Here is a 13,656-nt window from a genome sequence, read left to right as displayed (position 1 = left end):
GCTGCACAAAGCACAACAAGATCTTCAACAATGTTGTTTCTGAAATTACCTTTCCATATTGTGGAAAACCAAGTCTGCAAAGGAAAGTTATCACTTTTTATTCAAATACTGCTGCTAATTTTTCTTCCCTAAATAAAACAGAGTACTACACCCATGAAGAACCACCCTCTGCATTTAATTAAATGTCAAATCCAAAGGAAATCTCCATGGAGTTTCATCATTCCTGTCACAGACAGCTGCATACTGGACACGGCTAGAATTGGTTACAACAGCAAAGTAAATTATACAGAGATTAATTATAATATACAGTATTTATATTATAAAATCTTGCATTAATTATATTGTACACTATGAAGCAGCCATCTCAAAATCTAAAAACCATCAATATCAAACACCAGCAAAACCAGCTGCTTCCACTGTGACCAATATTAGGGGCTGAAACCCTAGAGACTGCAGAGACCAAGTCTTAAACCTATGCCAGCACTGCTCCAATTGCTTTCAATGAACAGGTATGGAGAAGTATGTGAATGGCTTGTAAGTCCCAAAACAACGAACAACTGGCTATTTAAAATGTATTTTGACAATTTGCATCAATTGTTTTAAAATAAAAAGTTCTTAAAAAATATATCTGAAAATATTGTGTTTTCATACAAACCAAAGTTGAAGAAATCTTGAAAAATGAAAAGAAACTAAGAAAGAGAGCAACAAACTTTTTATTCTGTCAATTCATTTTTCACCTGTACACTATGACAAATTAAAACACTAAGCCACTGAAGTCTGTTGGTTTTGTTGCCCTTCATTAAATATGTATTTATATATATTTTTAATGCATCCATTAAATTGAATCCTGAAAGTATAAACTATGATGCAGCAACTGTTGTCTCAGAATATGCAGAATATGAGAGTTACCATATCTGGCAGGAGATTTTTAAATGATCACATTCACATAGCCAGATCTGTAGTGGCCATTCAATTATAAGTAAACCCAGAGTCTAACATAAACTTAACAGCAGCTCTAATAAGCATTATGAACTGCATATTACACAGAAAAATTTGCACATATGCCATAGATAAATATTTTAAATCAACCTTTTAGTTGTTACAACATAATCCACCCTTCATAGTTCTACTGTGCTGCTTAAACAATATTTGAGTATCTGGGAGATTCAAAGGCACATAGCATTTCTGATGTTGCTACAAACTTACTCTTCAGGGTTACATTATAAAGAACCAGAATTTTTGAAGTTTGGATTGCAAACTTTCTCAATAAATAAAGTCCCCTGTGCTTTTAAACATTGTATGTCAACAACTAACAGAGTTACCAAACATTTGTTCAGGTATACAATTTTCTAATTCCGTGGTGACATCTAACATCATTAGAACCAAGAAGAAGGAAGTCATATAAGCCACTACTCCCTTCCCAATGATGTACACTCAAAAACCAGTATTAATTCAGTCCAACTACACTTTTAAATCAAACCTTTTGAAAAAGTCAGTATACATCTTATGTAAGTTTTATTCACCATACAGTATGTTAGCATTTCCTTTGAAAAGCTTAGATCGTGCTAAGCAGTTTTAATGAAAGCAATTATATAATGCTATCTGCATACAGAAATCCACTACATTCACACAGACAACCTTAAATTTCTCCAATAAACAGTCATGTAAAAATCTACAATTTACTGAAAATACAAAGTTGGTTTTAATAAAAGCAAAAATGTTCCTGTGGTTCAGTAAAACCAGTTTTCTAACATGAATAGTTTGCATTCATAAAGACACTAAGCTTGGGACAAAGAAAGTATTTCCTAGAAGCGCAAAATGAGACTTAAATTTTTCTAACTATAAAATGGCATGCAGACATACAGATTTGTTGCTGATTATTTCTCTCTCTCTTATAAAAGACTTACTGGGCCAGAGTAAAGCAGGTATTTTTACATGTTTGTTTATACAATGACCTCTCCCCTCACACTAAAACTGTCACATACAGAACACTTTTATCAGCTGTCTTTGCCACAAATGCTCCTTCTGCAAATTTGAATACTATGCCCTGCAGACCCTCATGATTGGTGCAACAATCAAACAACTTTCAGAAAGCTTAACAATACCTAAATTTGCCGATTTTCCTGTACAGAAAGTATATACAATTTTCTAAACCCATGGCAGGGGTATTACAATTATATTAACAACAACTCATTAACTGGATTCAAAAGATACTTGCATTCTGTAAGGACTCTACAGCTGCTGCCCATTCAATAGTTCTATCAAGGCACTATATAGTCATTAAATCTCTAATATTCTCCAAGATGTGCTGAAGAATATTGTGAATGTGTTTAAGTTGTTAAAAAGCCCTGAGCCAGAACTTTTGTATTTACCACAGGCTTAGCTATAAAAATGGCACACACTAAAACTTCTGCAGATAAGTTTTGCTTTGTCAACACAAACAAGTTATGAAATGCATAAAAAGACAATAGTATGAATTCCAGCAACTTATGCAAGAATGATATACAATGTACATTGTGGTAAATCACACATATTGTACGTAATTTATAGTCAGTAAAAAAACCTTCACAATGTATTCAGACATCAAAACTGACAAAGCAAAACAAAACTGATGTGTTCCCCATCCCTTCCCAAAGACAAAGAACAACTAGAGAAGAATTCAGTACTTTGACAGAAAGGAGGTAGCACTGCTAAAAGTTAGTCTGTAGTGTTGTTGGGGTTTTTTTTTAAGTGAAAACTTGACCCATGCAGCACAAAGAACAGGATAGGCTCTTCGGTTCACCAGCTGCTACTGGAAGAGTAAAATTAAGTTTCTGACGTTTAATTTTGTAGAGGAAGCTTAAATCACTAGCTCAAAGCAGCTTCTTCAAACAAGTTGGTGTTTACACAAACTGCAATTAATACTGCTAAAAATAATTAGGCATACATAAAACTTCATCTCTAGAAAATATCTACACAGTAAGTACCTAAATCAGATTATTTTTAAAAGACCATTTCACGTCTTTAAAAGAAGCTAAAATACCGATTTTAAGACTATGCTAACAAGGCACAAGTACTTGTGCAAATCTGCTATATCCTCACCCAGTCCAAGTTAAGAACACCACCTCATAATCAAACTTTCACATTTACAAAGTAACTTGTTTATTCTCTTGCCAATGTAATCTTCAGTATCCACTTCAGCAAAAAGGGATTCCTCCAAACTCCAAAATAAAAGTACAGAGTATTTTGACAAATAGAAAATAGGTAATAATAGCCCAAATTTTGAGAAGTGCCATATGAGCTTGGGATATAGTAAGTGATAGACAGTAGGTTTGGGGAAAAAAAGTCAAACATAGTTACACTGAAGTTAGCAAGCTACAGCTATTTAGCATATTCTGTTAGCCTCTCAGGTTGTCTTTATACTTTAAATCACTGTGTACTGATGTGACCATTTATGTATTTTACTAAATGGAAAAAAATGAAAAGTATTTTACTTAAACATCTGAGCATACCTCACACCTGAACAATATATATTATTAGATGCCTTCTTGATTGTTTCAAGAAACAAACTGAGATATTTCATTCAATTTCAAAACTGCTATTAAATACTGGGGGATAATCATAATAAACAAAGCTTGCAACTCTTACATTTTATGATTTTACAGTATATTAGAGATCAATGCCTTACTGATTTTTCTCTTATTTTCACTTTGCTCCCTAATAATAGTGATGATGATAATAATGAGATTTACACTTTCATCTTTTGCTGAAGAAAGAGGCACAATGACATATACTCAACTCTTCTACTTGTTATGATCCCCTCTGGCTTCCAGCTGAGCTTCTGTTTTTCATCCTTCGATTATTTAAGTGTTATCCAATTAAACATTTGCACTCTGTGCACATTGCACAGATGATATTAGACTAATTAGAGTGAATGAACTTACTAGCTTCCTCAACAACACTAGCTGACCTTCAACATCAGAATCCAAAGACAGTGTGTGAAAATGATTCTGGATTTGCAAACATTCTTCCTCATTAAGTTTTTGGAAAGGCAAGCACCGTGTAGCCTTCCCAGTACAAGATAGAGCTCTTTCACCTTTTAATAGACACCTATATTAATAATTCAAGCATGTTGGTTAGCTTACCTAGTTTTTCTACTTCAGCGGTTTCTTTTGGCACCACAATAGCATCAGGCTGACACTTTAATTTCAACTGGCACACAACATTGCCAAATGAGTCCAATCACAAACTTGCATGCAGTCACATACATCTGGTGTGACTACAGTATAGAAGACTACAGCTGCTCCTATAGCGATACCTTCAGTCATTGTCTCTATTTCCATAGGACTGTGATGGCATCCAAGTATTGAGTGTTATAAAGCAACACTTCATATAGCTTCTCTGTTGGAAAGTACAAGCCTAACGGAGCACTTACCTGCCCTATGCTACAATATATGCCTCCTGCAGACAAGGAGTATTTAACATTCAACTCCTGTTTCCCACCCAGGATGCTTTAGATCAGTTCTTACTCAGGTGAATTATTCAATTGATGCTAAGTTGGAATAATTTCAAGTAATTCTGGCTTGTTCTAGTGAAAAAGAATTAGGAAAACAGAATTACCTTAACATTAGATTTTGAGGCCTGAACTTATGGGAACTGTGTATTTATTACTACCGTGTATACACTTTGTATTGTTTTTGCATTATTGTATATTTCAAGACAAAAATTATTGTGAATCATAACTGTCACAGGAAATATCAACATTCTCCAGAGAAGCATAAAATGAAAAAATCCTAAATATTTATATCTGATATTAACTGGCAATATAAAAAACCCCCTTACAACACTTGACACCTGATACATACATTAAAAAACATGAATGAAACCAAAATAAGATTGTCCCTTTAAACTTTAAGGGAAGAAAGAGTCAGAAAGAAAATGAAAAAAAGACTGCTTTAAATTAGCTTCAGGCTTAGATGTTTTCCAAGAATAAAGCTAAAAGCTGACTGTTCAAATACTGTTCTCTTATTTGTTGTGTTCACAGTCTTTAAACAATTACCATATAATGAACCTGTGCTACAGTATTAGAAATGTTTTCATTAGAACCCTTTACTGCCTTTCAAACTTATGGAGATTTAAATCATCAAGATGTTCTTATTATTTCATAAGCTAATAGAAGACATTGGTTCCACTACTTAATACAAAAGGATCCTTCGTTCAATTGCTTTGCGGCATATAGGGCATTCACTCATTCGGTCTCCGCAAAGTTGACATGTTCCATGGCCACAGAGAAAGATCATATTCTTCAGACGGTCCAAACAGACAGGGCACATAGTCTGTAAAAGATTTTGACAAGTTACATAGTCAATGGTGGTAGTGATACAATACTGAATACCACTTTTTTACTTCACATTGCCTTAAAATATTTGGGCTTTTCCTACCCCATCATGACACAAAAACTATGTAGCTTTTTTCCAAATATGGTCCCTTTAAGTAAGACAATCCAGTAGTAGGTTGACATCACATTTTCAATATCATTACCCAAGTTTGCAACATTAAGACATTCTTCAGCAACATTCCCCTTTATGTCACGTAATCTTCCAGGGAACAAACAACACAAACAGCTTTTATGTGTGCCGTGCTTGGGTAATGATTTACCAATTTCTTCTCAGGCTATCTAGCCATTCACATACTTACCTTTAAACACCAAGTACTCAACACGTGCAGAAGTAATAAAAATGCTGCATAATCAATATTATACGTAAAGATTCAATACTGGCAATTCCAGCCTTTGTTCATGGAAGTTATCTAGATTTTCAACCAAAAGAACACCTCAAGTTTCAAATTAAGAACAATTTAATAAATCTGTGACCTTCAGTCATAACACTAGCACAGCAAACTTTTAAAATCAGTTTTAATTGCTGAACATTGAAGTGACAGCCAATGCCTAAAAAAGATCTTCTGAAGTTCTTCAACAGCAAAGTTCATTTTGTACCAAGACACTAAGGAATATCCTTCACCTTTTGTCACATGCAGAAACTGAAGTTTTGGTAAGGCATGTTCCTTCACCATAAACATACTGCAGCCATATTAGGATTTAATTTATAACAGTTTGTCAAAGGTTAGTAAATGAATAGATATTATAACAGATGGTAATTGTTAAGACCGTTCTATAGTCCAACAAATCAGATCTAAGATGTCCTCAGATCTGAGACACACTACTCCTATCTAAACACTTACAAATGTTCATCTCATATATAATATGAAATACTGACAGGGCTCATATTTCAAATGCAAATTCATTTTATCACCACCTTGCACCTGTGACTTGTTTCCATACTCATCATTGGGGGTTTACTTTAGTTTATTTATCTCATGAGAGAGAACCCATAGCAGGAACCCTTTAAAGCATACTTTCTATGGAATCAATACGCATTACTTCTTAGGGCAGATAGCTTAGCTGACCACCCAAAAAAAAAAATTCACCATCAGTTTGCTTATATAGAGTTTAAATTGGCATGGAATCTGGCAAAATGCCTATTTTAATCTTCAGGATACCAGTATAATGGCCCATCAGGAATGTAAAACTTCCAGATAAAAGCTTATGTCACTTTGTTTAAAAAAAAAAACCCCTTCACTCTTCCCAAAAATGCTGTGCTCCAGCTTTCTCAGAATTTCCACAGTGCTGCAACAAAACACTCTCAAACTAAAAATTTGCAAAAGACCAACTGTCTGTCATTCAGTCCTGCTCATTTTTCCATCCACACCACATCATCACCTTCACATCCCAATGGGACAATTAGACCATTCTTCTTCCAGTAACAACAGCCTTCACATAGCAATGAAACAGCTATTTCCAACTAATATATAGCTGTAGTGGGACAAGTGTCTATAACCTGATAATACTGACATGATGTCCTTTGACAAAGGACTGACAAAGCAAACCTGAATCTTATCTTTGGAGAAAACACTTGCAGACTTTGTTCTAAGTTTTTAGCTTAATTATTTGCTTTTGTGCCTAAATATAATGTCAGAATTACTGGAGTTACAAGGGTCTGTTTCTCTCCAAATGCCACACCATCATTTGAAAATAAAAACATCCATCAGGGGACTCAGAAATAATAATAAAAAAATCTCTTCAAATGCAATTACTTTTGATTATTTCATTCAGTGAAGCACAAAAATCCTAACATTTTAATTTCATAGATCTTTTCTGATATTGCATGCAGTATTAGCATATCACCCCATTTATCCTGCTTAGTACAAATGCAGAGTATATAAAATATATTAGCTATTTAATTTATTAATATGATACTATTTTAACATTTAAGTTACTTCATACAGTAGGAGAATTCAGCTAGCAGGAACAACCAAACTTCCTGTTTGTTATGCAATTCTATTCTGACAAGGATTTTCTTGATTAGTTCAGCAGTTTCCCAGTGGGATACAAGCCCAAATAAGTGAGCTTCATCCAACTTTCAAGGAGCATTCGTTACTTAACCACCAGCTTATATATACTTTTACAGTGGAAGAAAGCTCACTGCATGCCTTATACCCAATTTGTGCCACAGCAGCAGAAAATAAGCAGTATCTGTTTCTATTGTATTACTAGTTTGTTAGAATATTCTCTGCATGAAACTACACTCTACTTTATCTGCATGAAACATTTGACTCCCATCTTTCAAAGTAAAACAAATGGTAAAAAAAGGCACTATACCTGTTCTATGTGGGAATTAATTCTTTGGGTAAGTAAAAGTAGTCTGAAAAAGTACTTATTGTACCTTTAAGTATAACTGGATGTACAATTCAAATCAACTTTTACCACTAACAAGGTGTTTTAAACTGCTTGAAATAACAATTCTTACTGCTAAAAACAGTTTTTCCAACAATATACAGGTGCACGGTGACAAAATAAATTTATTTTTAAGGAGAAAGTGATGTAAGTATGGTGAAGGAACATACATAAGATATTAGACAGATGATGGTGATTATGTATGAAATGGAGTGAAGGTATTGCAATTACAGTCAAAAGGGTTCACATTCAGGGAATCCCTGAAGAATGGTGTGGTCATCAGATGTGGGAGATTCTGTTGACATCAGCATCACTTCTGCTTGGCACCAGAAATGGTTTTAAAAGCTTGCTGCACTAACGTATTAGATTATCATTGAAGGTATGAGCTGAAACATAGGATTATACCTGCTGAAAGAGAACAAATTAATTTTAGGTACGAAAATATCAAGGTAACGTGAAGACTCAACTGTCAAAGCACAAATCAAAAGAATACATGATTATAGTGGAATCCTGTGCATCATTTCAAGAACAAATTTAAAAGATGAGATGACTAATTTTAATCAAATTCAACTTGCTCTATCACAAGACTAAGCAGAAAAGACACTAAGGAAAACATGAAAGAGCCTCAAGCCAAGATGCAAACAAGAACAACCAGAACCACCTCTTTCTGGTCAGAGGCACTGAATAATCTTCAGTTTTATATTGATTTTAAACTAAATTTTTGGACAAAAGGGCATTTCAAAGCAAAAGAGAGCACTTAAATTCTCAAAGCATTCCAGTATTAAATCTTTGTTACTACTGCAAATATGAAAACCAGAAAACACAAGTAGAAAATGACACATATAAAGTAATTATTCTCTTCTCCCTAATACAGCATAACTTTCTGATACCAGAAAGTTTCTGGCTACCAAATCCCAAAGGTAAGACAAAACTGTTAAGAATAAAAGAGCACCTAAGGACAACCGAAAAAACTGAGATCACACCTAATCAAGAAGAAAAACTGTAACATAGTTTTCCTTTCACATCCCTATACAAAAAGAGTATTAGCATACCCAAACAGAACTCAAATCTTTTATAAACTCTAAAATAACCAGAAAAGAAAAAAAAAAATCTGAAGAAAATAGATTACTTGCATTTAAGCATTTATCTGCATGTTTTGCATATATCATTTTAAATGCCAAAGCAGTAACCTTATTCTTTCCATCCAATGTTAAAAAGTAAAACAGAAGCTTAACAGTACAAGACATCAGAGATATCTAGAAACTCCAGATGTTATTGTCAAGACAGACATGCATTTTTCAAATGACAATTTTTAATTTGCATGTTCTTTTACAGACAGAAACTACAAAGGAATCTGTTTTGAATTGGATATTTGAATTTCTGTTACTGGGGTGTTGGCCAAGCCTCCATGTGACAGGAATAGCTCTTCACAGACATGCCACTGAGGTTAAAATTTGACAGCATATCAGCTCCCAAATTCAAGGCATTTAGAGATATGGGCCCTAAAACTAGCAATCTAAAACACTTTAGTCTTAGCTCTCATGCACATGAACAGCTGAGAGCAACAACTACCAGGACTATATGTGGTGCTGCCATCACTGAAGTATTACTAACTGCTCTAAGTCTACAAGAGGAAAAAGCAAGTAACACAGTAAGAACGCTTCTCTGTTTCCTGTATCATGAAAAGTTTCTTCCAAATGCTTTATACATAGGGAAGCCAAAAATCACATTATTGGGGTTCTAAGAGAGTAAGTTCATACAATAGTCAGATACCCCAGGTCCTTTACTGCTGAAAAAAAAAAATCTCAAAATCAAGTTTTTTCTTTGGTCAGATGGAAAAGCAAGGAAATAATTTAGTAATTTAACACAGTGAAGTTCTGCATGTAGACAACTACTTAAGCGCTTCTAATGGAACTAGACTTACAGATGTAACAAATAGGTAAGTGTCAGTTATCAGAAACATTAATTTTTGGTTTTCATTGGGTTTCTAAATTGCATGTAACTTAACCACTGAATAATCAATACAATCTATAGTCAATTCGTATGAATTTCCTCCCGCAAACACTCTGCATAATTACAAAAGACAAACCTTAACATTTACATTCTGATTCAAATTACATGTAGAGTACTTTCAAAGGTTTTAATTTTGCAACCACACAATTTTAAGTGTACATAAACTACAGCCTTCATTTGACAGGTAACTGCCAGCCACTGTTCAAAGGCAGTTCATGAACAGACAAGTAAAGATCCAGGCAGATACAGAATAGTGAAGAATATCTACTTTTATTACTGTTCCGTGAAAACAGCTTCTGCTGTACCTATATACTCAGGTCAGCTAAACAGGCAGAGAACATACTGACTGGGCAGAGCATCCTTTTTCAGTCACACTAACACAGACGCTATAATAGATTGATTAGCAAACATGGCCATTTGATATTTTTTTTTTTTAAACCTGTACATAGAAGACATACAAAGCCACACCACACAAAAAATATCAGTTATTTAACTAAAACTTAAGAACTGAAGCACTTCCACATGTCATTTGGTTTTAAGTAACAGAAGATGCATTGGCTTTTTCAATTATTTTAGTGGTCTATAAAATTTCTATCCAGCACTTTTACCTGTTCCTTGATGTCTTGTAACTGTTGCTGCAGCTTCTGTACATCTGCATTGACGTTGGTATTATCTTTGTCTTTCTGCAAAACTGGAATGTTTCCACTTGCTGTAATTTAGAGAAAATAAAGATATGTGATTATGCATCAACCTAATGAAATAGGTATAATTATTTCCAGTGTACTAACTGCATTTTTTCAATTATCTGAAATAACATTAGTGAAACACATTTGATAATCTAATTAAATTCACTACATCACTGCAGCTCAATTCACAAAGAACTTCTCTGAGGTTAGTGGCAGTGCTTCTTTGACAATATTTCCTCAATAATGATGCTCAAAATGCCTGTAGCCCCTTAATATTCTCAGAGTTCTTATTTGCCAGTGAAGTTCCTGCAGTAAATTTTTTTGCACATGTGAAAAATAAAGCCAAATCCTTTCACACTGAAAAGACTTTTTATCTACACAGCCGATTCTATTTGGTATTCAAAACTGCACAAGCATCTTGGAAATAGTTTGTTCAAAATTTGAAAAAACTCAGATTAATATTCCTGTATTTGACTCATATCTGGGAAGCAATGTTACTATAAGAAACAGAAGAATTGAGAAGTATTTCAAATGACAAATTTTAAAATCAGGTTTTTAATATTCATGCTGGCAATTTAAGGATTACTCTTATATTTATCTATTTAGGAACAGTATGACAAGACTGACCTAATATTCCAATTCACATAAACTCAATTCAAACACTGCATACCACACATACATACACAGAGTAAATACAAATAATTCATAGAAATTTTTCAGAGAAGTCACAAGAAATTTAAAAACTAGTCAAAGCAGGAGATGTAAAACTGAACAATCTGTCATGAAAGTTGCTTGTACTTAGGAGCAAAATATTTACCATTCCTTTATCAGCCAGAGAGTTCCATAAGTAAAAAAACCAACAAAAACAAAAACACCACAAAACCCAACACATTTATTTGCTCATTTGCACAATTACAGACAATCATCACCTTTTGCTTCATAGGACATTAATAAGTTACCAAGAAGTCATATATGTTTCAGCTTCTACTCTGGATACTGGAAGCAATCCTTTAGTGTAGTGACAGGCATTACCATCACATCTGCCGCTACCAATGTAGAAAGTAGTGCAAACAGCAAATGGATACATGACTTAGCACTGTTTTTATTAAACTTTTCTTTAAAAAAAGAGGAAAGATTTACGTCATTTAAAAGAATGAGAATAAGAAGTTGGTGATGGAATGTGAAAGAGTATGGGTTTTGGAGTCACTCACAAATATCATCAGTGGTATCTTCTGTACCTTTCCCTCCGCAGCACATTATGAAAGGCACTCTTCGCTCAACCACTGCCCGACACTGTACACATTTCTTCATCAAGCTTGCACAATCTGACAGAGAAATAAATCAACTCTGAATCCTGCCATTTCATTTTTCTTCTTTGCTATCCATGAGTTTGTTTATTCACAATAATTATATAGCAATGCCATAATAAATGCTTATAACACAAATAACTACTTGTGTTCATCTTCACATCATTTTCTGCAAATAACACCTACAAAAAATGTCTTGTTTGGGATTCAAAGTCAACCTATTCTGTTTATCTTCTTTTAACATATTTCAAGCAAACAGGTTCCTCTTTCTCCAAATGGATGTCTATTCCACAGGAATTACAGAAGTCAAAAAAGTAAAATCACATACATTTGAGAACAGAATTTCCAAGAACATCTTGACTACATGTTTCTTCCTTTAGAACAAAGGATCTCACTTACTGTCCTAATGCTCCAGGTGCAAACAGGTGTGGCTCCTTACCCTTAAAAGACTAAACCTATATCTTTTAATATAATCCTAGAAAGGAGGCTGTAATTCTTCTACAAAAGGCAAAAGATTATGTCCCATAAATGCTGAAAGTTACTGTGAATCAATAGAGTGGGTCCTATAAACTACACAAATTTGAAGACTCTCTCATCCTGCTTGAACAAGATGTCCAGAAGATAATCTGGAAAGAATCATCTACATCTGTTAAAACTTTTGCTGTCCTTGTTCCAGCTTAGACTTGGTGACATGTATTGCACTGCTGAAATCCTTCACCAGAGCAATCAATCTTTTTGCTATCCTCTTCCTGGGAAACTAATAAAAAAACCCTTCTCTCATCATCTTTCAACTGCAGACAGTGAAAGAGGCCAGATCAGGATAACTATAAAGTCAGTAGTGATTCAATGTCAGGTGTCTCAGCCAGAACAGAGGAAGAAACCAGACTTCTTTAGCGAGACAAAGCAAGCAGTTACTTATGGGAATGACTACCTTCCCTCTTATGTAGATCCTCACCAACAAGGACTGCTCTTCTCTAGGCAAATGACCCTTCAACAATGCCCTGAAATGTCTGGTGATGGCTGCATTCTCATCTACATACTCTCAAAACCAAAAAAATTCTGGAGATCTCTTGTCTGTTTTTTCTACACAAGATAAATCAGAGTGAATCATAACTGGTGCTCTTTGCAAAGATATATGATGTGTCTTTAAGGGAAAAATATAGCCCTTGTGCAAATCTGTACATTAGTAATGAAGCATATTAAATATTTATTTACAATATTCTTTTAAAACAGCATCTGCACATCTGAATGCCCCCCAAAAAGCTGCCACAAAGCAATAAAATTAATTCTAATTACTTCAGAAGTTTTAATGATATACAGCAGGCTTCTATAATCTGAGCAAGCCTACACTGAATTAAACAATTCAGATGGAAGAGCACTTGCTTTCTGAATTTTTTTAAAATCTCTACTTTGTCCTCCAATTATTTCATTACCAGCACACCTAATAATGCCAAAATTCTGACTATCACACCAGACTACTGTGTAAACTGGACCTGAAGTCAGATTACTAATGAGCTTTTAGCAATCTGATTAAAAATGTTCTGTTTCAAGATTACTTCAAAAAGAACTTCCATTAAGTTTACTTACTCTCACAGGCACACATATGACCACAAGGCTGGAAAAGCACTGCTGCCTTTTTGTCTGAACATACTACACATTCTTCAATCTGTAAAGAACAATAAACACACATATGAGAAAAGTTTATCTCCTGCTCTCTACATTAATTTGCTTCTACACTATCTTTGGCAAGGCATGTGGAAGCTCCATCCACTGTTATTTTAACTAATTCAGCATCTCAAAATGCAACTTAAATGAGTTATCACACTGATTTCTAAGAATAGATATTTGCTGGCAGTATTTATGTGTTCAGTAGACTGAC

The 13,656-nt window shown here is 34.2% G+C and overlaps 1 protein-coding gene across 6 annotated transcripts in view; it reads right to left on the bottom strand.

Annotated features, from left to right (window-relative positions):
- Positions 1-1,208: 1,208 nt before the first annotated feature.
- Positions 1,209-13,656, bottom strand: part of MIB1 (mindbomb E3 ubiquitin protein ligase 1) — a 79,763-nt gene continuing 67,315 nt past the window's right edge. For 5 of the 6 annotated variants that reach the window (XM_010574317.1, XM_010574320.1, XM_010574319.1 and 2 more), the window contains 4 exons: positions 13,365-13,443; positions 11,682-11,795; positions 10,393-10,493; positions 1,209-5,315 (listed from right to left, as the gene is read on the bottom strand). In XM_010574317.1, the coding sequence (XP_010572619.1) occupies positions 5,175-5,315; positions 10,393-10,493; positions 11,682-11,795; positions 13,365-13,443 (435 nt within the window). In that variant the 3' untranslated portion in view covers positions 1,209-5,174. The remainder of the gene's footprint in view (positions 5,316-10,392; positions 10,494-11,681; positions 11,796-13,364; positions 13,444-13,656) is intronic. The other variant, XM_010574318.1, reaches the window with a different exon arrangement.

Source organism: Haliaeetus leucocephalus, unplaced genomic scaffold (genome assembly GCF_000737465.1).
Source record: "Haliaeetus leucocephalus isolate CR32 unplaced genomic scaffold, Haliaeetus_leucocephalus-4.0 Scaffold428, whole genome shotgun sequence".
NCBI classification, from domain to species: Eukaryota; Metazoa; Chordata; class Aves; order Accipitriformes; family Accipitridae; genus Haliaeetus; species Haliaeetus leucocephalus.
The sequence above is the reverse complement of the archived record's forward strand: the minus strand, read 5'-3'. Positions and strand labels throughout refer to the sequence as shown.